This window comes from Corvus hawaiiensis, chromosome 4 (assembly GCF_020740725.1).
Source record: "Corvus hawaiiensis isolate bCorHaw1 chromosome 4, bCorHaw1.pri.cur, whole genome shotgun sequence".
NCBI classification, from domain to species: Eukaryota; Metazoa; Chordata; class Aves; order Passeriformes; family Corvidae; genus Corvus; species Corvus hawaiiensis.
Window position 1 is genome coordinate 64,590,120 of NC_063216.1, and position 14,534 is coordinate 64,604,653.

The following is a 14,534-nucleotide window of genomic DNA, read 5'->3' on the forward strand; positions in this document are numbered from 1 at the left end:
CGTCGGCCGGCGGCAGGGACCCGCGGCCGCACCGCGCCGCCCCTCTCCTCCACCTGCCCGCGGGGCGCCCCGCCGCTGCCGCCGCCGCCGAGCCGCCGGCGCTGCCGCCCGCCGGGCGCCTGAGGGCTGCGGAGACCGCACCGCGCCGCGCTCCGCCCGCCGAGCCCCGCGGGCCCCGTGGCGGCGGCCCCTGCCCGCGGCGCGCCCGGCACCGGGCGGCCGCCGAGCCCCGCGGAGCCGCCGCCGGCTGCGCCCCGCTGCCGGGCAAGGAGGGCGGCGGGCGGCGGGGAGCGCGGCGGGCGCGGAGCCTCAACAGCCCCCCGCAGTTCCAGCTGCCTAGCTACCAGGTCTCCATCCCCGAGAACGAACCGGCCGGCACCGCGGTCATCGTGCTGCGGGCCCAGGACCCCGACGAGGGTGAAGCCGGCCGGCTGGCGTACTCCATGGAGGCGCTCTTTGACGAGCGCTCCAACGACTACTTCACCATCGACGCCGAGACGGGCAGCGTGGTCACTGCCCGCAGCCTTGACCGGGAGACGAAGGACACCCACGTGCTGAAGGTTACCGCCTCCGACCATGGCTCCCCACGCCGCCGCTCAGCCACCACCTATCTGACAGTGACTGTGAGTGACACCAACGACCACGAGCCAGTGTTTGAGCAGCCCGAGTACCGGGAGAGCATCCGGGAGAACCTGGAGGTGGGTTACGAGGTGCTGACCATCCGTGCCACCGATGGTGATGCCCCAGCCAATGCCAACATGCTTTACCGCCTGCTGGAGCCAGGAGCTGGTGACGGAGTCTTTGAGATTGACCCGCGTTCTGGGGTTGTGAGGACCCAAGCCTCAGTGGACCGCGAGGAGGTCTCTGAATACCACCTGGTGGTGGAAGCCAATGACCAGGGCAAGGATCCGGGACCACGCAGTGCCACAGCTATGGTGCACATCACTGTAGAGGATGAGAATGACAACTACCCTCAGTTCAGTGAGAAGCGCTACCTGGTCCAGGTGCCAGAGGATGCCCCAGTGAACAGCCAGATACTGCAGGTACAGGCCACAGATCGGGACCGGGGCAGCAATGCCCAGGTGCACTACAGCATTGTGAGTGGCAACCTTAAAGGCCAGTTCTACATTCACTCTTTCTCTGGTGCCATTGACCTGATCAACCCTCTGGATTACGAGACTATTCGGGAGTACACGCTCCGGATCAAAGCCCAGGATGGGGGCAGACCTCCTTTGATCAACTCTAGCGGTATGGTGTCAGTGCAGGTTGTGGACGTGAATGACAATGCCCCCATCTTTGTGAGCACTCCCTTCCAGGCCACAGTGCTGGAGAATGTTCCTCTGGGCTACTCAGTGCTGCACATCCAGGCTGTGGATGCTGACTCTGGAGAGAATGCCCGCCTGGAGTACAAACTCATAGAGATGGCACCGTCCACTGGAGGTGCCCCTGCAGCAGGTGACTCTGGGTTCCCTTTTCAAATCAACAACAGCACAGGGTGGATCACTGTGGCTGCAGAGCTGGACCGAGAGGCTGTGGAAAACTATCACTTTGGGGTGGAGGCCAGGGACCACGGTGTGCCAGTCATGACCTCCTCAGCCAGCGTGTCCATCACTGTCCTGGACGTGAACGATAACAACCCCACCTTCACAGAGAAGGTGTATCACCTCAGACTGAATGAGGATGCAGCTGTGGGCAGCAGTGTCCTGACCCTGACAGCAGTGGACAGGGACGTTAACAGTGTTGTGACTTACCAGATTACCAGTGGCAACACCAGGAACCGTTTTGCCATCACCAGCCAGAGTGGAGGAGGGCTGATCACACTGGCCTTGCCCCTGGATTACAAGCAAGAAAGGCAGTATGTGCTCACAGTCACTGCCTCTGATGGCACTCGCTTTGACACCGTCCAGGTCTTCATCAATGTCACAGATGCCAACACACACCGCCCAGTCTTCCAGAGCTCCCACTACACAGTGAGTGTCAGCGAGGACAAGCCTATTGGCACCTCTATTGTCACCATCAGTGCCACTGATGAAGACACGGGGGAGAATGCAAGAATCACTTACATTTTGGATGATAATATCCCCCAGTTCCGCATTGACCCTGACACAGGCACCATCACCACCCTGATGGAGCTGGACTATGAGGACCAGGCCTCCTACACGTTGGCCATTACAGCCCATGACAATGGTATCCCCCAGAAATCGGACACCACATACGTTGAGATCCTCATCCTGGATGCCAATGACAACGCACCCCGCTTCCTGCGCGACCGCTACCAGGGCTCGGTTTTTGAGGATGTGCCACTCTCCACCAGTGTCCTGCAGCTGTCTGCCACTGATCGTGACTCAGGCCTCAATGGCCGTCTCCTCTACACATTCCAAGGTGGTGACGATGGAGATGGAGACTTCTACATCGAACCCACTTCTGGAGTGATACGCACACTGCGCAAGCTGGACCGCGAGAACGTGGCTGTCTACAGCCTGCGGGCCTTTGCTGTGGACAGGGGCAGCCCACCACTGAAAGCCTCTGTGGACATCCAGGTGACTGTGCTGGACATTAATGACAACCCCCCTGTCTTTGAGAAGGATGAATTTGATATCTTTGTGGAGGAGAACAGCCCTGTGGGCTCTATTGTGGCACGGATCAGTGCAGCTGATCCTGACGAGGGGACCAATGCACAGATCATGTACCAGATTGTAGAGGGGAACATCCCCGAGGTCTTCCAACTAGACTTGCTCAATGGAGACCTCACAGCCCTAATGGACCTGGATTATGAGAGCCGGACGGAGTATGTCATTGTGGTGCAGGCCACTTCAGCCCCTCTCGTGAGCCGAGCAACTGTGCACATCCGCCTCCTGGACCAGAACGATAACCCACCCGTGCTGCAGGACTTCCAGATCCTCTTCAATAACTATGTGACCAACAAGTCCAACAGCTTTCCCTCTGGTGTGATTGGCAAGATCCCAGCTCATGATCCCGATGTGTCTGACAGCCTGGCCTACACTTTCGTCCAAGGCAATGAATTAAACTTGCTACTTTTGGACTCTGCCACTGGGGAACTCAAACTCAGTCGTGATCTGGACAACAACAGACCCCTGGAAGCCCTTATGAAAGTGTCAGTCTCAGGTAAGCAAGCGTTTGAATGTGTGATTCTGCTTGTCAGACCAGTACAGGGGCATGGACAGAAATAACACACTTGCAGTTTAGAGTGTAGCTTTTGGTTTCCTGAAGCAGCAATTTATCTGTGAAATTTTTGGAGAGGAACCACAAAAATGTATCAAGCCTATGTGCTGTAGATTGAAGTGGCGCTTTGAAGTTATTTAGTAAACGTGGATCACAAGGATAAATAAACATGAGTGTGCATGGAAGGGTGCTTACTCCCTCAGCTGAGGTGGTACCATGGCTGGAGCTTTTTCTGATGTGGTTCCATAAAGGTAGTAAATGATGTAACTTGCAAAGATGTAGGGAATGCGTGTGTATCTGTAATGCTCCCTCCCTCTTTTTTTCTGTCTCCCCTCCCTCTTTTTTTCTCTAAAAAACAAAGTTCAGATTTGGTGTCTCTGCTTTTTGAGCAACAAAACATGTTTACTCCCTTCTGTGTACCTAGAGCTTTGGCTGGCAGTTCCTCAGACCTCAGGCCAGAGCTGGTGTAGCCCAGGGGGAAGTGCTGCTGGTGGAGCTGTGCTGGTTTGCATTGCTGGCCTGCACTTCTGTGGGAAACGGCAGCTCTATGGCCGTGTGATAGCTGTGTAACGTGGCCAATGGCACTGGAGTTGCTTTAGTGGCACTAGGGGCAGATACTGGCCAAATGCAGCCCCCAAATCAGGGCTGTTGCCGGGAGGGAGAGAAAGGGAGAGGGAGAGATACTGTGCCATTAACTTCATTGAGAACTTGTGTGTGTGTGTGTGAAGACTGTTCGATATTGTCCAATATGTACTTTTATTTGAACACATACACGCTCTTAGGATATTATTCTTTTTCTGCTCAGTTGCTTGTTTATCATGGAATTACTTTTTATGCCTCTAATTGTGGCATCAATCATGCACTGAGTAATTTCCTCTGCAGGTGCCACTCTATAAAGTTTACTGTGGACCTGATCCCATATTTCTGTTGACTTTCAAAGGGTTAGCCAGATGCTTTCCTTGCTGCCTCTCTCTGCAAACTAAAACTAAGATTTGTGTTATCTTTGTAAAAAAGAAAAAAGTTCAAAGTAGTAGGTATGTAAAATCACACTTGAGGAGATTATTAGAAAAATAATAATCAAACTGTGGCATAATCCCAGCAGTGATTGTTTTGCTGTAGAAGCATCCATGGTGTGCAGCAAGGCGTCGGAAGAACGAGCCACACTCTCCCTTGTGTTTGCAGGCTTGAGTTTCTTTTTGCTTCAGAAAAATGAAAGTGATATTAACTGAGCTGACTGATTTTGCTGCAGTGTGTCTCCTGAAAAGCCACTCCTGGTTCTTCCAAAATGCTGGGGGGCAGCTTATATGGTAAGGTAAATGCTGTTTCCATGTCCTGTGAGGACTTGCAGGAAAAACAGACAGTAGGCTTGTGGCCTTAAAGAAAAACATTTGGATTAAGGTGCAGTTGATTGCATGGCCACTGTCTGTTTGAACCAGTAGCTCTTTATCTGGTAGCAGAAGATAAGAACTCATCTTGAAGCACAAAGCTTGGAAAAGTTGTTAGACTAGGTGAAGAATGTGTTTCAGAAAAATAGCTGACATGAACGATTCCTTTCTCAGTATAACGATTTACACAGTTTAAGTGGGTGAAGTCCAGGTAGGAGTGAAGACCTATTTTCTTATGCGGGAGATTGATTATTCCAGCATCATTTTCATGTTTTGTGAAAGTGTGAACTTTGAAACTGTGCTGTGATGTTCATCAAAATGGACTGTCTGCTGCATGTCTTGAGATACTTGAAAGGTTAAAGTTTTTTATGGCTAGGATTTTAAGATAATTTTAACAAGCACTGAACTACATTTGACATTTATTTGGAGAAGTTCCTCTGTGTGGAAATTGGAAGGGCAGTTTGTCATTGGGTGATTAGTCCATGCAAGTCTCACCTGCTTGATTTCTCTGATTTATCTGATGCAATTCAGAAAAGAAAAGAGACAGAGAAGAAGCTCAGACAGAAGTACTCCACAGGGTTATCTCTACGTGTTGCAAAACACCTGCAAATCATCTGCTAAAATGATCTGCCAGTTAGCTGAAAAAAAACGTGTCTATGGAGTAGCCATTAACCTTTCAACCCAGACAAACACAAAGTCCTCAGCTACTCACAGCTGCTCTTAGGTCAGGGAAGGACTAGAACTCTTTATGAACTTGGGGAATTTGATCTCTATATGAGTCGGAAATAGCAGTGGTGCTATAAAAATCTTATTTCTATCTAGAGATGTGTTGTGCTGCAGAGGCATGTGAGTGTGTGCAGTGCTAACGAGGAGCCTTGCTACTCCACTGAGTTACTTTGAGACACTGATACGTGGCTAAACCCAGCACTCTTTCCTTTGACGTGGGGATTATTCAAATAAGCACGGTAATTTTGGCCTTCTTCTTATAAACAAAATTTAAGAATCATGAAGACCAAGCAAATGGAGCTAATAGGCTTCATAAAGCTGTCAGAAGTTTCATGTCAGCATTGTCAGAAGCTCTGTGGGGTGGTGAGCAGCTGGGGCAGGCTCAGGGCGTGCGTGGCTCTGCCCTTGCCTGCGTGCTGTGGTACCTGTGGGGTACCTGTGGGCTGTGCCCCCACAGCCAGTCAGGAACCAACCGAGGTGGAGGAGGGAGGAGTGTGGGTGGTGTGGATATTAGCATTTTGCTTTGGATTGGGAAGGAGCTTTTGAAGTCTGTGTCTTTTGAAGTGAATCTCTCTTCAGGGGTGCCCCTCTGCCTGTGCCTGTTGTACAGAGCCGTCTGAGTGAACAAACCGGACCCCTTTTTCATGCAACTGTTCCAGAAGTGCTCCAGGGTTCCCTTAAAAAGGCACATTCTCCTCTTTCTAGTGTATCTTCAAGGCTTTCCTACAGAAAGGCACAGCTTTGGCTTTATATTCCCATGTCTGCACATTGTGTCGTTGCTTTAGCAAATGGGGTGAAATCTGGACTCTGCTGAAATCCTGCCCCTGCTTTCCAGGAGGGGCAGGATTTTACTCTGGCCTTCTAAAACAGGTGGTCAAGAGTCGATCAGTCTGTAATTTCTTATTGTTACTAATAAATATGTGGCTTAAATTGACAGGATGGTTAAATATGATTACTTTTTGTCCACAGTGATGTTCATGATAATGTTAAATTGGGATTTATTTGGTCAAAAAATGGGTTAAACATTGCTGAAGTCACATTGCATTTGCTTGTGTTAGACATTTTATCACCGTTCCTGCTGGGGTGGCAGGGGGAAGGCTGGTATGAGCATTAGCTTTGCACAAATGTTCCACAAGTTTGCCTGGGTATCACATTGCAAACACTGCTGGCACCTGCTTGGCTGTGTTGCCACAAGTAGTCCCACTTATCATCAACGACAGCTCTGTGGGGTACAATAGATGTGTGTGCAAACTCTTCTGGGAACTCAGCCTAAATCAGCAGTGCAGACAAAACCCATAGTGGCTGGACGCTACAGCTTTTGAGTGGTCCAGATAAATGTAAAATATCATTGTGCAACCTACAATATACAATTCTGGGAAGGTGTTGCACCTCGGGCACTAAGGGATAGACACCCAAGCATTTTTGAGGACTGTGCAAGCTCAAGTATTGTCTTTTACATTTCTTTAGCTTTAAATATCCAGTGGCATTCAGTGAGGTTATTGACTATCTGCAAATAGAAATTAACATAGAGCTTGTTTGTGTCACAATCAACTTTGGGAATTTTTACTCAGAGCTTTGTAAAGGATCTTCATTATTATTGTAATTTAAAAGTCATTATGCTAATGATCCTGAATCTCCAGGTCTGTGCCTTCTCCATACAAATACAGATGATGCAAAACTTTGGTGCAGCCCTTCTGAGAAAGGTGAGGCTGCAGCTGTGCCTGAGATACAAAGCATTGGGGGTTACTTGCATGAGGCAAGATTTGAGATTAAAGGGAGAAAGGAAATTCTAGCAAAAAGGTATCCTTGTAATTAAGGGCCTTGTGAGCTTTGGAGGCAGGTCCGTAGGGCAGCTGCTTCTGGCTGCCAGCAAGGACTTGCTTCCAGGGACAGCGAGGGGCACTTAGCACCCAAACTGGCCTCCGTAGCCTCCCTCCCAGGGAAACATTCCTGCAGACAGCTGTTGTAAGGATCCCTGTGAGTTATACAGTTAGGAGATGATGGAAATGGATGGGTGGAGACGTGGAGAGTCCTCCACTTGGAGCAGGAGAGGTGTTTGAGCCTGTTGTGTGGCTGCAGGGCTTTTGCACGCTGGCATCCCAGGGGCCTTGGGCTCTTGCACTTCCCTCATGCATCCCACCATAGAGAGAGAGGGGAGGAGGCAATGATAGGAGACCCATTTAGGAAGATGGCCTGATACCACAAGCTGCAGGATTCATTGTGCAGTTCTGTGGGGCTGAAGTGAAGGATGACTAATAGCTAGTAGTGGTGAACATTTACATTTATTTTCCTAAAATAGCAAATCAGAAATAGTGACCATCGGTTAAAGTTAGGGTAGTTCCTGGATCTGCTGGGGCTACCTGTATCCTTTATTGCATCAATATAGGTTCTATATTCTAATTCATGCTGCAAGATGCATTTTAGATGTGTGTCCTTCCAGCTGGCTGGAATGTGACTTTCCCTTTTCAGCTGTATGATCTGTTCCAGCTGATGAAAACCTGGCTACCTTGTTGCTTCCCCACAGGCTTCTTTCCACTTCATGCCTGGATTTCATAGGAGTGGTGTATTTTTGTTTCAAAAGACAGGAAAACATATATGGCAATTAGGGAAAAATATTCAGTGGAGGTCTGACTGACAAAGTAACATTTTACTGAGATAAAATGTATCTTCTCTCTGTCAATAAATAAAATGTGGATACTTTTCTCAGCAATTTCTGGGAAAGAAAGAAGCTAAGGTAAAAAAAAGAAAGTATAAGAAGAATGAGAATGGAGATATGACAGGGAGAAAGATCTAATAGGCTTTACTTGATAAGTCTCATGGGAAAGAAATTAATTGTAGAGAAGTATGATGGTGGGATTACCTTGAAAACTTTTTTCCTCTCATTTTCAAATTATTTGCAAATGATGAGATAGTTGTAATAAGCATTTTTAAAAATTGGATTAGTAATTGGCTTATATTTTTTGATTGCTTTTTAAGCTTCAGGGTATATTAAAGAATTGGTTTCCTTGGTGTATTCTCTTGTGATTTGCTTCCCTCTCAGAAGTCACTGAAGTATTCTTACTTCTGACCTGCGCTCATGGGTTCCGAAGAATCCTCTCTTATTCTGTTTTTGTGGTCATGCATTTCAGAATTGTTTTAGGCTGGGATTGCGGAACGTGCTGCAAACTGCCAAATGCAGAATAAACATTGAATTGTTGTCCAAGTAATGGCAAAATGACCCTTTGTTTAGAATACAGAAGCAGTTTTCTAAGTTTTGATGTTGGCATGATAGTAAACCTACAGTGGACGTGGTGGTGCGGAAAGTAGATGATGTGAAGCAGTGGGATTTTATACTTCATTATCTCCAACATCCCAAGCGTTACCTGAGGAAGCATTTGGCTGCTGATAAAGCCTATCATTTTACATCTGCTCATTGAATGGTCCATTTTCCTTCAGTGTATATGCTTAATACCTTGGAACTCCTGTCCATTGTTGTCTCCTGTCTTGGAACTAAATGAATTTTCTCAGACATCCCATGACTGAGGAACATAATGTGAGGTTTCAGAGTATAACATTAGGTGAAGGTAGGTTGTGTGCTCACTGCTCTTCTGTAGGATGATTGAGAGACCCTTAGCAGACATTTGGTTAGGAACCCAGACATCCTCACATTTCAACCAGTCTGGTCAGAGCGTCTTGATCAGAATATCCTTGTATCTCTCAGCATCTTCACGGAGGGTTTGGAGTGACTCACTCGTGATCTGCCTCCTCCTCAGAGCGTGCAGCAGGTCTGTCAGACACCCCTGCGGCTGACAGGTTGTCTCCAATCTTTAGGCTGGCTGGGTGCTCAGGGTTCATGGGTCCAGGGGCATGTGAGAGCATGCCACACCTATGATGGTGGTTCCAGTTCAGCCAGATGTGTAGCTGCTGCATACATTGGCATAACTGAGCTCATGTTCATCTGGTTATTTTGGGTAGAGACAGCAATTGTTGGGCACAGATTTGACTTGCAATGTCACTGGGCCCCTCAATTCCCGTGTAGGTCAGGTGAGACTGATATGAAGAGTCTGGGAATATGACCACTCTGAAATTTGGAGCAGGAAACAAGTAAATGTGAAGCAGAAACCTCTTTAGGCCTGTGTGCAAGTACCTTTTCAATATTTAGCAGTGTAGGCAACTCTAGCAGTAATGCTCATGCATGGAGGATGAGTAAGAGAAGGATCAAATGTCAAGACACAAGATCTACACTCTCCATTCCTTCACCCTCTCTTTCGTAAGCCCTCAGGTCTCTGAGAGTCATTGGTGAGGACAAGCTCTCTGTGTTTGAGTACTTGAGATAACAACACTGCTTACTTGCTTACCTCAGTATTGCCTAAGTTACAGGGTTTGGGCAGCTATCTCTCTTGGCTTCCTTTGGCCTACTGACTTGCATTTCCAGAAATATCTATGGAAATATTTAGGAAATGTAGGAGAGTTAGAAGAGCGGAAGATACTCAGATCAGATCTAATGACAGTCTTTGGCAATCTTCCATGTTGCAGTTTTTCTGTCCTGGTTTCTGTGGGAATTATGATGTTTTTAGGTAATACAGTACTTCCAACTACTCTGACATCTACTTTGCCATTTAAGAAACAAGCATGGTGGTACTGTCTTTTCTGAATGATAGGCTTTTTTGTTGTCTGCTCCTTTTTTAAGACTCCTTGGACAAAAGAGTGCATAAATCAAAGTACAGAACAAGTTGACGAGGGACTCAGTTCTTCAAAGATTTGTTCACAGTGGTTGTCCACTTGAAACAAAGAACATCTGAGACCTAATTAAATTCAGTTTTGCCACTTTGTATTTCTGTGACAAGTGACAGTATTATTATTCCCCCCCAGTGGAGCTCTTTGTCCAGTGCTGAAAAACACTGAATTACCTATAGAAGTAACGCAAGTTTCCAAAAGGGGCAGGATGTAATCTTTATCAAAAATTTTGAAATCTGTTGGGACTTGCCTAAGGCCTTTTTTTTTAAATTCGTAAGATTTTGCTTGAGAATGAAATTCCATGTGTTGATCTTGTTGGATTGAAAACAGCATTATCAAAGGTACAGCTTAGCTTTTATGGTCAGATCTCTATCTGGTACCATGATCATCTTCTATATCTCTTCAAATGCAGGTTGCAGTCATGACTGGTTGATAAGCAGGAGGGCTGTTGACTGGAAATGTCCGTCTCACTCCACTGATGAAAGAGGGAACATAAATGACTGACTTGGGATGATTGCCTTGTTGTTAGGTGGCTAAAGTTCAGTGGGATGAACCCACCCTGAATGTGTGTGCCAGAACGGAAGGGTTTGTTTTCTTTTGGAGCGATGATTGTACTTATTTCTGTTACAGCAGACTACCTGTAGCAACAGGCTTAGCAGACTAGATAGAAAAGATGGGGGAGGCTGTAATTTGCAAAGAGGAAAATGTTTTGCCATGAATAATGTTAGGATATACTTTAAATATTGTCAAGCGTTTGAGTGAATGAAGGAGGAAAGTAAGCTTTTATGGGGATTTGGCATTCAACAAAGAAAGAAAATTTTAAAATACTTCAGAAAGATGATCTTCACACTTGAAAAAAAGTGCTTGAACAGAAAAGTAGGATTTGCTGGACAGAAAGGAAAACTGTTGGACTTTGTTTCAACAAGTCATTAATGCTGCTAAGCTGTAACCACCTTCATATTTATTCCAGTGTTTACACTTGCCAAGCACAAAAAAAGCAAATAAATGGAGCAGTAAACCTGTAATAAATCCTCAGGGGATCACATAATACACATAGACGTGTTATATTTATCACATACAAAGGAAAGTAATCTGTTTTCAACACCATTGCCTGACACATGATAGATGCTACTTTCCATCAAGTCTCCAGCACTTTTGGAAATGACTCATATGGTCAAAATATTTCAGTGCTTTTTGAAGGACGCAAAAGAAGAATCTGTTGCAGTGGGGATCCTGCAACACGCATATATCAAACCAGGAGTCCCGTGGAAAGGAAATATATATGGACAGACAGATTCTTGCTAGCTGTTTCAGAGAGATGTTTATTTCTCCAGCCGCATGGCCGGAGCTCTGCCGAGGAACTGCTCCAGTCACGGGACCAAGGGTCCTTCTGCCCGCGCAGGGAACACAAACCAACCAATGGGAACGAGGCTGAGCAGGGACATGGAAACCCCGTGTCTGTGCCCTCAGGGCCCCTCTCCCAGGGCTACACGGCAGGGGAGGGACCCCAACACCTCACCCGTTTTATTTTAATAAAAGGAGAATGAAAACAACTGGATAAACATAACAAGAACAGTTTCAAAACAAAACAAGCCACCCTCCTGAGTCTTTAAATGTCCAAACAGATTCTGTGGAACATCTTAGGGCTGACAGAAGGGAGACAGAATTCTCTGAGCATGCTTTGTGGGGAAACTGAGGCAGGAGAGGGTTTAACTTCTTCCCTCCCCCTTTTCATCCCCCACTCGGCATTGGAAAGGGATTTTTGGGGAAACAATTGGCAAAAGCATGGTTTTGTGAGGGAAACCATGGGTGAAAAAACGGATTGGGAATACACTGGGGGTAATAGGACATAGGGTAAAAGGGAAAGGTGGGATTAGGAAAGGGAAACTGTAGGGGGGGCTTACAATGGAGATACTGTCTAACATGACTACGATTTTTTGCATATATACTGCCTTTTACAGGAACACCATCAGGCCCAGTGACCTGCGATGCTTGTAACCCTTTTCTCCCTAGTACAATATTAAATTCCACCACCTCTCCATCTCCCAAGCTTGGGATGCATTTTTCAGGGTTATTCTTTTTAATAGCAGTTCTATGCACGAATATGTCTTGCTGGTTGTCACACCTTGTTATAAAACCATAATTTTGCTTAACATTATACCATTTTACTATCCCTAAGGTCTTAGTTACTATGATCTTTTCCTTTTTCCGAGTGGCTGCTGTTTTCTGTCTCGCTGCGTCTTTGCTGTCTCTTTCGGTCGCTCCCGTGTTGGAATTGTCGGGGCTGCTGGTGCCTGCGCGCTCTTCCCGGGGTCGCGTTCGGGGCTGCGCGGGCCGGGCCGGGCCACGCCACTCAGTTCTCCGTGCGTCGCCTCCTCTGGTCGCAGCTTCGCTGCCGCTGCCGGGCGCTGCACCCACGTCTCGGCCGGGCCCCCGAGCGATGACCCCCCCGCGCTCCGCTCCAGCGCGCGTCTCGGCTGGGCGCGGCTCCGTTCCATCGCCACCGCCTCCAGCCGCCGCCCGCGTGCCGCCCCTCTCGGTCGGGCGTTCACGGGGCTCGCTCCACCACGCGCTGCACGGGGCCGTTCGGGCACCGCCGGGTCCCGCCGCGCCTCGCTCCGCCACCGACACTGCGGCTCGCGTGGCTCCGCCCGCGCGCGGGAACTGCCTCGCTGCTGCTCGCAGAGCGCTCGGTGCACGTGGCCTGGGCCGCACGGTACCTGCGCCAGGCTTCCCTTCACCAGGACACAGCTGACATTGCTCAACAGTCTCAGTAACTAAATAATATTCACGAAAATATTCTTCCATCGGCATATATTTTGACTCCAATATTAACTGTGTCCAAACGGTTTTCCAAAAGCCCTTGGTAAGAATTAAATCCCAAGAAACATAGAAAAAGTTCTTAAACAACCATGCCAGGAAGTGTTTCAGTTCTTTTTGAGCTTGAATCAAGCTAAAATTTACAAATCGTTGTTCAAGAATCATTTTAAGTTTAAGATAAATGTCCATATGCGGCTCTGAGAGCCAAGAGTCTTCCCACGGTTCCTCCATAGTTTAGATACGGAATAGCAAAGCAAAACCAAGAAGAGGAATCCAAAGTTTCCAGGGTTTACTCACACAAATCAGTCGCTTAGGGATCGGGGATCGTTCTGCTCTCAAATCTCCACCATTTGTTGCAGTAGGGATCCTGCAACACGCATATATCAAACCAGGAGTCCCGTGGAAAGGAAATATATATATGGACAGACAGATTCTTGCTAGCTGTTTCAGAGAGATGTTTATTTCTCCAGCCGCATGGCCGGAGCTCTGCCGAGGAACTGTTCCAGTCACGGGACCAAGGGTCCTTCTGCCCGCGCAGGGAACACAAACCAACCAATGGGAACGAGGCTGAGCAGGGGCAGGAAGCCCCGTGTCTGTGCCCTCAGGGCCCCTCTCCCAGGGCTACACGGCAGGGGAGGGACCCCAACAAGAATCCATCATTAACATGTCAACATGGCATCTCCTGCCTGCCGTGGAGTCTGTGGGCTAGGCCCAATTTCAGGAAGAAGCAAAAGGTTCTGGACCCCACCAAAAGGGGCAAAGCAAGGACTGTGTTATCAGATTTGAGTTTCCAAGATGTGATGGCCAGCACCTAGCAGTCTGTCTTTGCTGTTAAATCCCAAGGGGCTGTTACGTTTGGAAACTAATGTACTCAAGGTGGATCTCTGCAGCTGCCATGCCACCAGAGCGTACATCATGGGCACAAAGATCTGCTGGATTGGTTGGGTTTGCTCTTTTCTTTCACTAGCCGCTGATCAGACTCCTTGATCCTATTCAACACTGATGTTAGCAAGTCATTGAGCTTATTGCATTGAATTCCTGTCATAGCACTTTCGAACTTCCCAGGAACCGGCTCAGCCCCTCATTTATTTGTGTGCTTGCAGTGGTGTTCTTGCTGACTCTGTTTCTAAAGGAGACCCTTGAACATCCGAGCTGTGATTTTTATTTTTAAAATGCTTTGGCTGTGTGCATTTAGTTTAATCCATGTAAAAGCTGTCCCACACCAGTGCATTGCTTGTTTTAGCAGCCTCCAGACACTGCGGGCACCGCTCAGCATGACTAGGGAGAGACGTTTGGCACCTTTCATGCCTTAGGTCTAGTAGAGGACTTGGATCTAACCAGCAAGTGCTACAGCACCTCACTTGTAGATGCCTGTTCCCTGCAGCCATATTCTGTTTTAGGCAGTTAAGTGTCCTATAAAGTGGGAATACTTGAAATACCATCCCACTACAGCTTGGGCACTTCACTCAGCATAGCGATCGAGACACTCAGCAAGGGCAGAGATGGGCTGGGCTCCAGCCCTTGATCTAAGAGCTCTCACTGTGCTATACATAAGGAGGAGCCGAATAAGGTTCAGAAGCTGTTGTGGGACTCCCATTTCCCATCTCTTTGGTAAGTGCTGTAAGCCACAGGATCACGCTCACTCTTGGAGAGAGCAGGAGAGGAAGCTTTCTGGCTCATGTACATGTGCACCCCTGCTTCAGC

The 14,534-nt window shown here is 47.9% G+C and overlaps 1 protein-coding gene across 5 annotated transcripts in view; it reads left to right on the forward strand.

The window, feature by feature from the left end:
• Positions 1–261: 261 nt before the first annotated feature.
• Positions 262–14,534, forward strand: part of CELSR1 (cadherin EGF LAG seven-pass G-type receptor 1) — a 176,979-nt gene continuing 162,706 nt past the window's right edge. For 3 of the 5 annotated variants that reach the window (XM_048301136.1, XM_048301138.1, XM_048301139.1), the window contains exon 1: positions 354–3,126. In XM_048301136.1, coding sequence (XP_048157093.1) covers positions 444–3,126 — 2,683 coding nt within the window. In that variant the 5' untranslated portion in view covers positions 354–443. Of the gene's footprint in view, positions 3,127–14,534 lie in introns of all 5 variants that reach the window. The other 2 variants (XM_048301140.1, XM_048301141.1) reach the window with 1 other exon arrangement.